Source organism: Lontra canadensis, unplaced genomic scaffold, assembly GCF_010015895.1.
Source record: "Lontra canadensis isolate GAN:19392208 unplaced genomic scaffold, GSC_riverotter_1.0 scaffold7, whole genome shotgun sequence".
In the NCBI taxonomy this organism is placed as follows: domain Eukaryota; kingdom Metazoa; phylum Chordata; class Mammalia; order Carnivora; family Mustelidae; genus Lontra; species Lontra canadensis.
The window spans coordinates 27528123-27544068 of record NW_022631001.1 but is presented as its reverse complement, the minus strand read 5'-3'; the positions used below and the strand labels follow the sequence as shown (position 1 = coordinate 27544068).

Genomic DNA, 15946 nt, shown 5'->3' with positions numbered 1-15946 from the left:
TAACTACAATCTTTAAAAGGGGCGGGGGACTCAGTCAGTTAAGCATCTGCCTTTGGCTCAGGTCATGATCCCAGGGTCCTGGGATTGAGCCCTGCATTGTGCTCCCCTGCTCAGTGGGAAGTCTGCTTCTCCCTCTTTCTCTCCCCTATGCTATGCTCACTCTCTTCCTTTCTTTCTCTCTCTCTCTATCAAATGAATAAAATCTTTTAAAAAAGTTTTTTTGCGTTACCTATGGGGAAGTATAATAGTAACTTAACATGGAATTTGGAAATTAAGGTTGCATTCCATAATCCAAGGAGCAACTACAAAAAATAAAACCCAGAAAGTAAAGCCAAAACCCAGCTGAGGAAATAAAATAGAATACTGAAACATACCTGAATTGATTTGATTTAAAGATTTCTTAAAAAGTAAATAAAGCTATCTAACAGAGAAGAGAAAATAGATGGGACAATGACGGAACAAATAAAACAACGATAAACATAAAATTGAATGTATTAATAATTACATTAAATAGAATGGGCTAAAGACCCCAATTACAAAACTAGCACTAGTCAAACTAGATTAAAAAACATGCCATTTATAAAAGTTGGCTATGAAATCACAGATAAATTAAGAGGAAGAAGATAGAAAAGATGTATCACCCATACCAAAATATATGTGAATGGCCAAATTATCAGAGCATATGGAATTTAAAGCAAGACATAGCATCAAGAAAAAAAGGGGACATTTTGCAATTATAAAAAGGGTGAATTCATAAAGTCATAACAACTTGAATGTTTATACATCTAATAGGAAAGCTTCAAAATACACAAAGAAAAAGTAACAACTAAAAAAAATTCATAATCAGATTTGGAGATTTTAGCACATCCTTCATTGTTACTTGGTACCATATGTAGGTAAAAATCAGAAATCTCTGTCTTTCCATATGTAAATTATTTTTCAATAATAAAAACAGGAAAAAACACTTTTACTAATGATAAGAAGAAACAAAGAAATGGTGAACCAAAAATAATATATCAATTAATTTGGAATTAAATGATTTCTTGGAGCCTCAAGTACTTTCCCTAATCTCTGGGGCAGACTCTCCTTGATATGTGCAGGTCTCCAAAGTCTGTGAGACATCCAAGTCTGACCTTTTCATGGTCTTGTGGGAACCAGTGAATTAAAACTATGGTCCTGAACCAAGCTCTCTTCCAGGAATGTCTAGGAAATTCCTCAGGGAAATCATTTGTTTGCTGAGGGTAGCAGAGCTGGAGGAATTGTTGCCCCAAGAGTGCAAAAGTCAGAGGACAGCTCAAAGAGTCTGGAATCTATAGATAAAGGTCTTAGTCAACAGATGTGGTACACTGAGGTTGAGAAGCCTGTAACCTAAAGTCATTTCTGTTTCACTATGTGGTGAAATGGATAAGTACAAAGGGTCCCTAACATAATTGTCATTTGTATCCTGAATGGCTTTGTATCCTGAAATGTGTCTGAAAGATGAGTACTCAAAGAACTGGGTAATGCACATAAGGGAACTGTGAATGAGGAGTACTGCATGGAAGCTGATATAAGGAGCACTATGAGGTGGAAAATAAATAAATAAAGATTCCAAAGGGGAGAAGGGAACAGAGGGAGCTTTTCTCAGAGAAATGTTTGCCACACAAGAGGAGAGTTCAACTTAAATTTGGAGAAGAAGCTATGAAAATTAAAAATGCACTGAATTTTCTTTTAGCCATCCAATGACACTGTTCACTTCACCCATCCATGGTTCATCTTAGAAAGCATCCATTTGTTCACACAGTTAGACAAAAGACTAGACAAAGTGAGAGAGGGACTGGGAAATAGGAAAACCAGTCTGTTTAAAACATAAAATTTATCTGGCTAGGTAAAAACAGAGAGGGAGGCAAACCTAAGAGACTCTTAACTATAGAGAATATACTGATGGTTGCTGGAGAGGAAGTGGGTGAGGGATGGGCTAGATGGGCGATGGGTATTGAGAAGAGCACTTGTAATGAGCACATATAATGGGTGTTATATGTAAGTGATGAATCATTAAATTCTGCTCTTGTAAACCAATACAACACTATTATCTTAACTAACTTGAATTTAAATTAAAAAAAAAAATTACCTGCCTAAGCAAAGAATGGGAAGGCAGATATACCAGGTTGAGTCAGGCCATGGGTAACAGGGTCTCAGCTGTTAGACTAGAATCACAGAAAGGGCTTTAGTCTTGGCAGAAAGAGCAGCTGAAATGACACTATGGTTTCAGTTAATGGAAGAACTTTGGAACAGGGGCCAGAGGACAACCAAGTTAAATAAAATGAGTCACAGGAGATTGGAAAGGAAGTAATTAATATAAGCAGCAGTAGAAAGTAGTGCTTGGCATCTGGCAGGAAAATAAGACATACTTAGGTTTGAATTCCAGTCTTACCCCTTATTAGCTGTTTCTTTGTTTCCTAATTCATAAAATAGATAATAACGGTACTTGCCTTAAAGGGTTGCTCTGAAAATTAAATAATGTACATAAAGAGTTTAAGATACCATTTGTCTAAGAGGAAGTATTTCTGAATGTTAGTTCTTATTAGTAATAACATTTAGGACGTTCTCTCAAGACAGTTAATTTACTGAGGAAATATTTTAGTAACGTCTCTATGTGAGGCACTGTACTTGACAAACAAATGTACTGGGCCCTTTTTGACAATAACTATTGTTGCAGGATTTCTCTGCCTTTATTGCCTGCAGGTCTTGGTCACACCACTTCGAAGCATGAAGAGGTAGATGAGACAAAGTATGGTGGGCAGCAAAGCAAAGTTTACTGAGCAATAGTACAAAATTCTCAAAGAGGGAGGGGACCTGAGAGCATTGTTCTAGGCGTTTCTAAGTGTAGGGCTTTTTATGAGCTCTTTTGCAGAATTGTTTTAAGCAATCAGGGTGTGCTGAGTGGTGCCAATCAGAGCTTTGGTCACGTATCTATCTGTCTACCTATTAGGTTACTGTCCATGTGCTGATGGTCTTTTTTTGGCTGACATCTGGGGGCTTATGTCTTAATTGCCCTTTGCCCATGATACTGACAGATGCTTTTTGGTTAATTGTCTTATTTTAGGACATCTTGTAGAAGTCATTTCTGCAAAGCTGAAGTTTTGGGGAACCTGGCTAAGTTAGAGAAAGTTTGGGGAAGTTAGGGCATAAGGTGGTGCAGGAGTACTTAGAAAACATGCCCATGCATGCACCTTGTCTTGAGTCAATGAAGCTTGTGCTTTTTTTAGGGCAGAGACTTTCACATTATAATGAAGTGGAGGAAGTTGGGAGAAGGAGAGGAGAAGGGCATTGGGGGAACCGTGAGAGACTGTGGACTCTGAGAAACAAACTGAGGGTTTGGGAGGGGAGACAGGTGGGGAGCTGGGTGAGCCTGGTGGTGGGTATTAAGGAGGGCATGGATTTCATAGAGCACTGGGTGTGATGCATAAACAATGAATCTAGGAACACTGAAAAAATAAAATAAAGTTTAAAAAAAATAATGAAGTGGAGGTTAAAGGTCAGAGGACAGGAAGGGCCTACGGGCATCCTATGAGAGCAGGTATAAAGCGATTGTGCTTCTTATCTTGGGTGAGGAAGTCAGGCCTTACTCTGTTTTGAAATAGCACTACTAAGTTTTATCATTGGCAGATCCTCTCTGGTATGGTCAGGCTATTTCCTGGCCTCAGAGAGCCTGTTGGTTTCTATATTATTCCCTTTGTTCCCTTAAAGTCATTAACTACTGAGGTTTTTGCATTTCTTTGTAATTCTGACAACTCTTAGGAAGTTCTGCAAGAAGTGTGCTTGGGCAATTGGGGTGTAGATCACGAAAATAGCTGGGGGCCTAAAATGACTTCTCCAGTGTCCTGAAAGCCACATCTTGTCTTTTCTGCTTAGAGTTTGAATCAATGTCATTTGAATCAAGCTTTTTCATTTATGCCATGCTTCCTATCTCATGTTAATAAGTTTAAAAACTGAATACATCACAAGGAAATTGCATTCTGATGGAAGACATATAAAAATTAGTGTTGGGAATAAGTAATATAAACAGCAAGTAAGATTGAAGCCTTGAATTTTATTGCATCCCAGTTCTAGTGCCCTATAGAGTTCCTCCAGAGCTATGTTAATCAACATAAGTCATTTCAATTTCATTTCTGACAAAATTGCATCAGATGAGAAATAAAAGGTCAACAGAGATTGTTGATAGCAAAATCCAGCAAGAAGAACCAACTGTAAAACAGTAAAGGCAAAAGCAGGATATTTAACAGAAAAATATTTAGGGGCATAAGCGCTTTGTGAGTGAAAGGAATTGGTCACTGTAATATTGTGATTTATAATAAATATGTGGTCCTCATGCAGGTTTTTGGCCCTGATTTTCCTTGGAATTTGCTGTGTGATGAGAGGGATAAAGTTGTCTTTCCTCGTGTTAATGTGGTAACTTCTGCACCTCACCTAAGATTGGGGGCTGTTGTCTGGAGAATCAACCAGGTGATAGGAGGGTTGAAACTTTTAGTCCCATCCCCTGACCTCCTGGGAGAAGAGAGGAAGATGAACTAATTGAAAAGCTTGTGTTTCTGATTCTTAATAGATGAGAGTGCTCTGACAAAGCCCAGGCTTCTCAATAAAACCCTCCCTTCTCTAGGCAAAGGGGTAGAAACCATATGCTCTATGTGCCTTGGAATCCCATTGTCCCAGATTTACCTAATTCCTTAAAGAAAGAGAAAACTCTCAAAGGTACATATATAGTGAGCTCAGTTGTCTATTAAAACAAACAAGCTACAGTTGTAGAACATCTATTTACCTTATGGTGTCAGGAAAAAAAAAAAAAAAAGGATCCAGAGAGAACCAGTCTCCCTCATCACCAACATACTGTGTCTCTCACCTTGCCACCCACCAGGGCTGGCCTATAGTCCAGTTGGCTGAGTCACTTTGTGTTTATGAGAGTATATGTTGGCCTATAAAGTCTAAGAATCTCTCTCTACTCCCATGCACATGGATGGAGAGCACTGATATGGATTACTCATTTCTTTTTTTTTAAGATTTTATTTATTTTTTTGACAGACAGAGATGACAAGTAGGCAGAGAGGCAGGCAGAGAGAGAGGGAGGAAGCAGGCTCCCTGCTGAGCAGAGACCTGATGAAGGGCTCCATCCCAGGACCCTGAGATCATGACCTGAGCCAAAGGCAGAGGCTTAACCCGCTGAGCCACTCAAGTGCCCCTGGATTACCCATTTTAAAGAACATTCTAGGGGCACCTGGGTAGCTCAGTTGCTAAGTTTCTGCCTTTGGCTCAAGTCATGATCCCAGGGTCCTGGTATGGAGCCCCACCTCGATCTCCCTACTCAGCCCTCTCCCACTCCTTCTGCTTGTGTTCCCCCTCTCACTGTGTCTCTCCCTGTCAAATAAATAAATAAAATCTTCAAAGAAAGAAAGAAAAAGCAAACATTCTGCTTCCATACAAGAAAATGGGATTTTTCACTATACTATAAGAGGTTAACAATCAAGCACACACGACCTATTTTCTGTCCTTTCTTTGTACCTCTTCTGGTGGAGAGCTTGTGAGTAATGTCAGCTTTAGAAGCTCAAGTCCCTGGCCTGAAAAACGTTTGGAAGAAAGGACTATAGAAATTGGAGAAACCACTTAGTATCTGTTCTCTTAAAATCTACTTCCAGCTGTTTCCAGCTTTTTTTTTTTTTTTTTTTAATTCTAGGCTCACTCTGGGCCAAGCTAAAAGTGTTATCCTATGGTTCAGCCTAACTATGTAAAATTTTTCATTAGCTTGGGTTGGGGAGGTGCAAATCCTAATAAAAAAGGGAGAATTTGTTTGCAGGTCACTGCTCCTTATGTGGGTGGTTTTGTTTGTTTGTTTGTTTGTTTGTTTTGAGGACTTTATGGAGAAACATGATTGGTCAAGGTAGTTCCTATATTCCTGCTTCTCCTTACCAATTAACATTATCTGACTCTATTATCAATAGCTTGTTCAGAAGAAAGACTTCATTCTTACATTTCTTGATATAAGTTTCAAAATTGCATTTCTTTGTGTCTCAGACAAAAGTGCTGAAAGGAGGGAAATGAGCATAATAGACTTATGTTGATAGTATCATTTCAGGTCTGGGAATAAATACTTTCCAACTGATTCATCATGCACACTCTCAATTCCTCTAAAATTGAGATCACCACCTTCTTCCTGATTGGAATCCCAGGACTGGAGCATGTTCACGTTTGGATCTCTGTCCCCATTTGCCTCATGTACCTAGTGGCCGTCCTTGGCAACTGCACCATCCTCTTTGTTATCAGGACAGAGCCTTCACTCCATGCCCCCATGTACTACTTCCTCTCCATGCTAGCTGTCTCTGACCTGGGCCTCTCCCTTTCATCCCTCCCTACTATGCTGAGGATCTTTGTTTTCAATGCTACAGGAATTTCCCCAAATGCCTGCTTTGCTCAAGAATTCTTTATCCATGGATTCACAGATATGGAGTCCTCAGTGCTCTTGGTCATGTCTTTTGACCGTTTTTTGGCCATATGCAACCCTCTGAGATACAGCTCTATCCTCACCAATGCCAGAGTTGCCAAAATGGGCCTGGTGTTTCTCGGTAAAAGCATGCTCTTAGTGTTCCCATTTCCTTTCACTCTCAAAAAACTGACATGTTGTAGGAGAAGCCTACTTTCTCACTCTTATTGTCTGCACCAGGATGTCATGAAGCTGGCCTGCTCTGACAACACAGTCAACTTTTTCTATGGCTTCTTCATTGCCCTCTGTATGATGTCAGACAGTGTGTTCATTGCTGTGTCCTACATATTCATCCTGAAGACTGTGATGGGCATTGGATCTCATAAGGAGAGGCTCAAGGCCCTCAACACCTGTGTCTCCCACATCTGTGCTGTGCTCATCTTCTATGTGCCCATCATTGCTTTGGCCTCCATGCACCGTTTTGGCAAGCACAAGTACCCAGTGGCCATGATCCTCATTGCTGACATTTTCTTGCTAGTACCACCTCTGATGAACCCCATTGTATACTGTGTGAAGACACGGCAAATGCGTGAGAAGGTTTGGGGAAAACTAGGTCTAAAATGAAGGTATGGGAAAAGGTAAGAAAAGGTCAGCCAAGATAGGAGAATAAAATATTTCTAAGCAAAGTATTATGGATATTTATTCTTACCTTCCTTGATCATTCATATAATCACTACAACATATAGGCTGGGCACTGAGATCTATAAGCCTGGGACTCACGTGGGCATTGACAGGTAAGTATGGAATAGATTTTGCAATTTTAAGTATTTTTGCTTACTTATTTGACAGAGAGAGAAAAGTTTTGCAATATTATTAAAATCATGAATCAATATACTGATTTGGAATTTTAATTACACTATTTATTACAGCACCAGGATAAATACACAAGGGAGTAGAGCTTGTGCTCTCTTACAGAAAATGTATACGAGAGGAAATGGAAGTTAAAGGATGTTAGCCAAATCCATTTACAAATTTTCTTTCAGGCAGCCTTCAAACATATATTTGTTGAGGGGTCTTCAGTCTATTTAATGCAAATTCTTGATTTCCCATTTAAGGAAAGAAATGTATTGTCAAGTGCAAATTGGTCAAAAATTTCCTCTCTTTGCTCTTTCCTTAGTAATCAAACAGGGACAACCAGTGATTCTCTTTTATGTTAGAGCTTTCATAGCCTTGAAATATGATAGTAAGTGGCGCCTGGGTGGCTCAGTCGTTAAGCAGTTGCCTTCTGCTCAGTGTCCTGGGATAGAGCCCCACACCGGGCTCCTTGCTCAGCAGGAAGCCTGCTTCTCCCTCTCCCATTCCCCCTTCTTGCATTCTAACTTTCACTGTGTCTCTCTCTGTCAAATAAATAAATAAAACCTTTTTAAAAAAAAGAAATATGACAATAAGATCTCTCATAACATTCTTTAAGACAGACCAGATTTTTTCTCCATATTACAACAGGTTTCCAAGAAATTATAGTTACTAAAAGGAGAACAGAGAGATCATTCTGCTCTTGGTAGGAGACAGAAAAGCTAGTAGTTCAGTCATTTTTGAAACACTGACATTCTTTACTACTTTAAAATAATGGCTCTCATGCTTGTTTAAGCACTTGGTATTTTGAACTATGATATATGCAATAACACTAAAGCTAGAAATAATTTTAAACTAGCAGAAAATGAACATATATTAAACAATATAAAATGGTATTCATACATATATGGTTTCATTTTTTTTAAATAGTCAACTAAAGTACTATCTCAGTATACTCTGTAAAAATTATTTGTTTCCTGTTTGTCTTTTATTGGTGAGTACTTCATAGAAGACAAAGATTTAAAACATAAAATTTAGAATAAGTCAACCAAAACCCTTTAAAAGTTTGTACTCAGGATTGGGGAAAAATCAATTTTGGCAATCAATTTCAATGTTTTATTGCCTCAGTTGAACTCAAAAATAATTAGTATTATTTGTTCCAAAGAACCATTTTGAAGAAGATGTTCTCTGATGAATAAATATTCATATACATTTTATGTCCCCAGGTGAGTTTACCTGAGTTCTTATTGTTCAATAGCTGACCCTGTCTAGATGCCCATAGTTTGGTCAAGACAAAGTTCTGGGCTTCCTCCCAGGTTGTTTCCAGTTATGTTATTAGTTCACCTGTCTGTCTTTCTTACTTATTTCGTTTCCTTAAAGAAACTGCATACATCAAATTTGTTGGCATATCTCCAGACTTGTACACTGTATATAAATGACATCTGGATAGTAGTCTGACACATCTCCCCACTTGTTTAGATAAAAAGAACACACAGGCACACATACCAAAAAAACAAACAAACAAACAAACAAAAACCTTTGACAACTCAGAATATGATAATAAATTACAAGCACACAGAACATCTAGAATGATAAAAAACAAAACAAAACAAACAAACAAACTGTTGCAAAAATCAGTCAGGAGCCACTATAAATTTTAAATCAAAGAAGCTGCCCTGAGAAATGGTTCATATCCTGTTTAGCGATGAGAAAATGCAAATAGGTTGTCATAAGAGAAACAAGGAAGAATATTTATCCTCCATTCCTTAGTATTTGCTCTCAACACAGAGATTCGGATCTTTACAAGACAGAAACTGCTCAAGTCATAAGGTATCAATAAGTGGTGGGGCACCTGGGTAGCTCAGTTGTTAAGCATCTGCCTTCCACTCAGGTCATGATCCCAGGATCCTGGGATCAAGCCCCATGTTGGGTTCCCTACTTGGTGGAAGGCCTATTTCTCCCTCTCCCACTCTCCTTGCTTGTGTTCCCTCTCTCGCTTTGTCTCTCTCCATCAAATAAATGAATAAAATCTTTAAAAAAAAATGTTTTTCTGGATAAGAGTGAATAAGCTACAATCTGTTTTCCTCAATTATAAGAGAGGTTTAATGCATTTCCAACCATGGGTCCAGTGACATTTCATTTAGAATGTACCAAAATATTTCTAAGAAGAGATTTTTAAGTGTCAACTGGGAATATAAGAAAAAAATAAATAGCAACTGTAAAAAAGTTTCCTAAGAGAGCAAAATTTATTAACCAGCTGTAAAATTATAAGGGCACCTGGGTGGCTCAGTGGGTTAAGCCTCTGACTTCGGCTCAGGTCATGACCTCAGGGTCCTAGGATTGAGATTGGGCTCTCTGCTCAGCAGGGAGCCTGCTTCCCCTCTCTCTGCCTGCCTGCCTCTCTGCCTATTTGTAATCACCCTCTCTATCAAATAAATAAATAAAATCTTAAAAAATAAAATAGTGTGTAGTTTGCTCAACAAATCAATGGGAAGAACAAAGAAGAATAAGCACACTGCAATATACTCTAAATGATATGAAAATAGTATATAATGAAGGAATATCAAAACCTTATCAAAAATAGATTCAAATAATAGTGGCAGAAAAAATTACAACCTACTTTAGAAACCATACTTGTGTGCGATCTTTTATTACACACAAAAATAAACTAAGATAAATTAAGAATTAAGTACAAAGATAATTTTTTTCAAGTTTTTATTTATGTTAATTAACATACTGTATAATCTGACATTCACTAAGTACCAGACATACTTATTTGTATAAACTCAGTTAACTTTTGCAAGAACATGGGAAGTTAGATTTTATTACTTCCTCCTGTTTCATGGATTAAGAAGCTAAAGCTCTGAGAAGTGAAACAATTTTTCCAAAAAAACAGAACTATAAAGTGTTAGAAGCTTGAATCTAAATCCAGACAGTACATTTCCAGAGCCTACAACCTTATACAGTACACCAGATTAATTATTATTTTGCTTCTTTCTAAATTTAATAATTCACATTCTAGGAATCTAAGAACAGAATCAGAGGTGTGATCAAATACTTATTTATAATGTATATCAAGGATTATTTTCTATGATAAAAATGTTGTAAACTACTGAAATATTAAGTAATAAATAACATAAACCATGATATACAAATAATATTAAATATTATTCACCTACACAACATAGCATCAACAACTAACTGGCATTTTCTAAGTGTTGTATTAGATATTAAGGATTAAATGAAACTTAACTTTAGACGTGCTATTAAGGGGTTTACCGTCTGGTGGTGGGGAGACCAAGTAAATAAATTCACTGAGTAACATATGGTAAGCTTAAGTACACATATAAGAAAGCAAATAAAAGACTGGTAACTTGTCTATTTTAGTGAAGAATCAAAGGAGAGTGCTTCCTAGTGGAAGTAAAGTCTAATATAAAGTCTAATATAAAAATCTGATATATTATTAACAGAAAATGATAAATAATATCAAGCACATAAGATATACATTTGAGTATATACTTCTATCCTAGTTTAAAATGTATGTGTAGTTAAAGCCTCTGCCTTCGGCTCAGGTCATGATCTCAGGGTCCTGGGATCGAGCCCCGCATCGGGCTCTCTGCTCAGCGGGAAGCCTGCTTCCTCCTCTCTCTCTCTGTCTGCCTCTCTGTCTACTTGTGATTTCTGTCTGTCAAATAAATAAATAAAATCTTAAAAAAAAAAAAAAAAAAGGGGCGCCTGGGTGGCTCAGTGGGTTAAAATGTATGTGTATGCAGGGATGCCTTGGTGGCTCAGTTGAGCAGTCAACTATTGATTTCAGCTCAGTTCATGATCTCAGGGTCCTGGGATCAAGCCCTGAGTTGGACTCCATGCTCAATGGGGAGTCTGCTTGAGGATTCCCTCTCCTCCTCCCTCTGCCCCTGCCCCCTGCATATGCTCTCTCTCAAATAAATAAATAAATCTTTTTTTAAAAGTATGTCTGTGCACATATGTTGGTTATTAAAAAAAGATTCAGTTATATATCATAAAATCTCTCACTAGATTATGAATGATTTTTCTTACCAATCACAAAATTTTAATTATATATAATATATATAGGTGTGTATAATTATACATTTATAATTGGACATTTATAATCAGACATGATATTTATAATCAGAACAACCTCCAAATATATTAAATACATCCCTTGACAAATTCATGTCCTAGTAACAATTGTTATGGGGACTGTAAGGACCTATTTTATATTTCTATTTTAGCCAGAGGCTTCCATTGAAGTTAAACAATAACTTTGTTGTTTAACCCTTAAACTGTCCCTGCTCCCCTTCCCCCAGGGGACTTAAAAACAAGTCCCAGAAACCAGCTCCAGGTGTGGAGGCCAAGAAAAACAAGGCTGTACCCACCTCGAGTCTAGCCCTGACATAAGGACAGCCATCTTGGCAAAGCAAAAGCCAGCACCTTGCACTGTAAGAGTGGGTTAGCATAAGAATGGCCATCCTGAAGGCCGGGGAAGCCATTTTACTGAGCGTCCCTAACCAGCCCACAGGGCGCACATAACTTGAGACAAGAGAAAGTAGCTAAAACCTGAAAAAACAACTTAATCATATTCCACCAGGGCGGTTAGGTGGTGGTGCCACAGGGACCAAATGTTAAAGAAAAACAAATCGTTAATTTGCAGAGATCACAATCTTGCAAGACAGGAGCCTCCCTTGGTTTGCAAATGTCCTGGTGATTTACAACAAAAAGGCCATCTCTTCAATGGCCCAATTTCCAGAGACAAATGGCTCAGTGCCTCCAGGCCAAAGGTCGCCCTCCCCACCACAAAACTGTGGGAGGCTGAGGCAGAAGGAAATGCAGTTAAGGTGAAAGTTCTAAACCTAAATCTCACTTAACCGCCAGGGTGACACCGGGGTAACAAAAAGTTAAACAAAGTTAAACTGTCAAAGTGGGGCGCAAGAGATGTATGTAGCCATGAAGAAGTGCCTTGAAAATGCTATATAAACCCTTGGCTTTGAGTGCTCGGGGTCCTTGTTGAAACCCGCTGTGCTGGGCAGATACTTGGACCCCAGCTAGCTGGAAATAAACCTCGCTGTGTGACTTGCATTATCGAGAGTGTTCTCTGTCTAATTGAGGGGTGGTCGACTCCGTATCCTAACAGGACGAAGAACACTGATAAAAGCGTTTTTGGTATGGAGCAGGTGAGTTGCCTTTTGAGCCAGATGTGAAAAGCGCTTTTTGAATAATAAAAGATGAACACACATGCAGTAGACTGCCTTAAATATTGACCATCATGAAACTGGAAGAATGCTTACACATTTCTACAACTGTTCAGCTAAAACTCTTGGAATTTATAATTTTCTATACTCTAAAAAGGCCCTACATTCCTGGAGGCATTACCCTATATTCAAGCACAGCTATATTTCTGAAGTGAAATGTGCAGATGTTCACCCAATGTGTAATAAATAATGACCATAAATACATTCGAGTCAGTTTATGTTAACTTTCGCTGCCAATAAGTTTTGGCCCCAAATTTAGGAATTAAAAAAAAAAAGTTTTTCCAGATGTTTTTAAATTCATGAATTATAAATGGAGTTATTAACTTTTAGAAAGGTCTTCAAAGAAGCAATTGAAGAGCTATTGGTATTGGTAAGAACTTACAAGGAAAAGTCTGGATGGTTAGAGTAGGGGGTGGTCCTGCATGTCTACTCTGCCACAGGTTGATTCCAGGGTCAGAGACTGGTATTTCTTGGTTTGGGCAAAGTAAAATCACAGAATTGTCAGTGCTTGAGCTGAACAGAAGGCCAAGCAAAAACACCAGAGTTTGGAAGTGGTATTCCCTGTCTGCCAGGAGTAAGAAGTTGATACGTGGAGGAGGCAAGTGGCTTAGATCAGAATATGGGCTTGGTCTCCTGTGCTCAGATAGGAATTATCCTGAGTGGAACAAAGTTTCATAACTCCATGTGAAAGAAAGCGGGAAAATTCCCCAACATCCCATCAACTCTATAATGAGGTTACTTCTTGGCAAAACAAATACTGTTAAGAAAGGTAATCCAAAGATTTCCTACAAAGAAGCGTCAAAGTCACTGTGCAATTCTACAATGACAAGTACACCAAAAGGTTGAGAAGCCCAATAGCTAGGTAAAAAAATAACTACCCAAGAAACAATGGCAAATAGAAAAAAAAAGTGCTGTCCTGAGGCAGAGCTGACACAAGAGGGGCTGTAGAATCAGAATCAGAACTAGGCATAAAATTAGAATATCTAGGCAATAGGAAAAATAACGAAAGGCAATATGTGACTTTAGATATTGGACTCACTGGAAGTATAACAAGTAGCAATTCGTTCTGTGACAGTTTCATGTTTGCTAAGGAGAAAAAGGGTTCAAGAAACGATAGAGACTCAGGGAGTGCATCTGCAAGGAGATGGGCTCCCTGGAGGTGACTTCAGGAACTGAAACTAGTGTGCAAGAATTTCCTAGAGTTTTAAATTACAAATTGCAATGTGCATGCCTTTGCACACACATAACTCTTTCATTTACCAGCTTAAGAAAAAAAAAAAAATCTGGGATGTCCCCTGGGAAATTTAACCACAGAAATAAATAAATAAATAAATAAATAAATAAATAAATAAATTTCTTTTGTCTTCTGAATGCAGACATACAACTATAAAATGACTATTAAAGAAAACTATAAATGACTATAAAACTATAGCCATTTATTTTTTTTGGTCTAAGAATTACCATTTTAAGAAGATAATTAAATTATTCAACTAGAATAAAATGATCTTACCGTGTTTTGTTTTTTTTTTTAAGATTTTATTTATTTATTTGACAGACAGATATCACAAGCACGCAGAGAGGCAGGCAGAGAGAGAGAGAGGGAAGCAGGCTTCCTGCTGAGCAGAGAGCCTGATGCGGGGCTCCATCCCAGGACCCTGAGATCATGACCCGAGCTGAAGGCAGAGGTTTTAACCCACTGAGCCACCCAGGTGCCCCATCTTACTGTGTTTTTAATGTGCACAGGAGTTCCATGTAATTGTTTTAAATGTTTGAGGGGCACACACAATTAATTTGGTTTTGAACTGTAGTGTTTTTGTTAGTTTAGTTTTTGGTTTTGTTTTTGTTTTTTTTAACTCTTCAATAAGTTTAGGGGAAATGTATTCTCCTCTTTCCGTTCCAATGATTTAATCGAAACTGCCTTAGTAACCAAAATGCCTGAGGATGGCACAGACCCAAATCCCTTTCCTGCTTAAATATAATTTATCTCCCCTTCAATCCCACCGTCCTCTAAGACCCCTCACACTGGGGCCCCGTGAGCCTTTAAACTGGAGCAGCTGGAGAAGAGCCTGGCAGATCGTCTTGGTCTTCAAGCTATAAATGATAGGGTTCAGTACAGGTGGTAAGAGCAAATAAACATTGGTGAGAATGCTACAGACCACTCTTGGGGTGGAGCTGAGAAGGCGGTGTGTAAAGGACAGGCTGATAATTGGCACATAGAAAACAGTGACAGCACAGATGTGACAGACACAAGTGCTGAGAGCTTTTTGTTGCTTCTTAGGGGCCACGATGCTCAAGATGGTTCGAAGAATCAGAATATAGGAGAAAAGAATGAACAGTAAGTCAGTGCCAGTCAGGTAGAGCTGCAGAAACATGCCCAAAAAATTGCTGATCCAGGGGTTGGAATATGTGTATTTGATCATATCTGGGTGGTAGCAGAATGGGTGGGAAAGCTCTTTGCCTGCATGGAAAGATACGTTCTTCAAGGCTAGAACCATGGGAAAGGTGAAAACAACTTGCCGCAGGCAGATGACCAGTCCAATCAGCAAGATTATCATGTCTGTGAAGACAATGACATACTTCAGTGGGTTACAGATAGCCATAAATCGGTCAAAGGCCATGGCTACCAGCACTGAGGACTCCAGGATGGAGAAGCCATGCACAAAGAACATTTGAATGAGGCAAGCTTTCAAGCTAATCTCCCGAGTGTGAAACCAGAGAACCCCAAGCACAGTGGGAAGAGTTGAGATGGTCAGACAGAGATCAACAGTTGACAGCATGGAGAGGAAATAGTACATGGGCTTGTGGAGACTCTTCTCAATGATGATGACAAACAGAATCATGATATTTCCCAAGAGGGCAATGATGTAGAGACAGCAGACAGGGATGGAGATCCAGACATGAGCAAGTTCCAGCCCAGGAAATGCAGTGAGTAGGAAGTCTGGGGAAGATGATGTGGTGTTATTGAAAATTATCATGGTAGATTGAGAACACACCCTGAAAAGAGAGACAACAAGGATAGTGTTTGTCATATTGATCCTTTTTTCAAACTCTTTCTCTTTTATAAACTCTTTCCCATTGTTTTTCTATATTGAAAGCCTCTAGTCCAGTTATGGTACCTACCACATAATTCCGCAGTATCTTGAAATTTTTCTTGTCAGAACCTGGTCCCATTTTTCTTCCTTTACCCTCTCCCAACTATAAGCATCAATCTGTTTAAACTCATCCCAACCCTACTGCCCAGACTAGTCCTGAGGTTTGAAGTAGGAAATGTATATAGGCTTATGTCATATACATGCACACACACCAATAAAACAACAACAACCACAATTAATGATTATGTCTTTGCAAACTGATGGGTCTTTGCCTTAAG

General features: G+C 38.6%; 2 protein-coding genes across 2 annotated transcripts; one reads left to right on the top strand and one right to left on the bottom strand.

The window, feature by feature from the left end:
• Nucleotides 1-6139: 6139 nt before the first annotated feature.
• Nucleotides 6140-7075, top strand: LOC116865329 (olfactory receptor 51A7-like). The gene has a single exon (XM_032853600.1). It carries the CDS (start codon nt 6140-6142, stop codon nt 7073-7075), a length of 936 nt encoding a protein of 311 aa, XP_032709491.1.
• Nucleotides 7076-14567: 7492 nt separating this feature from the next.
• LOC116865328 (olfactory receptor 51T1) lies at nt 14568-15569 on the bottom strand. Its single transcript, XM_032853599.1, has one exon. It carries the CDS (start codon nt 15549-15551, stop codon nt 14568-14570), a length of 984 nt encoding a protein of 327 aa, XP_032709490.1. The 5' UTR covers nt 15552-15569.
• Nucleotides 15570-15946: the final 377 nt, after the last annotated feature.

Bases quoted from the DNA above. Each gene is read 5' to 3' on its own strand.
- LOC116865329 (XM_032853600.1), top strand. From the start codon at position 6,140: ATGCACACTCTCAATTCCTCTAAAATTGAGATCACCACCTTCTTCCTG.
- LOC116865328 (XM_032853599.1), bottom strand. From the start codon at position 15,551: ATGATAATTTTCAATAACACCACATCATCTTCCCCAGACTTCCTACTC.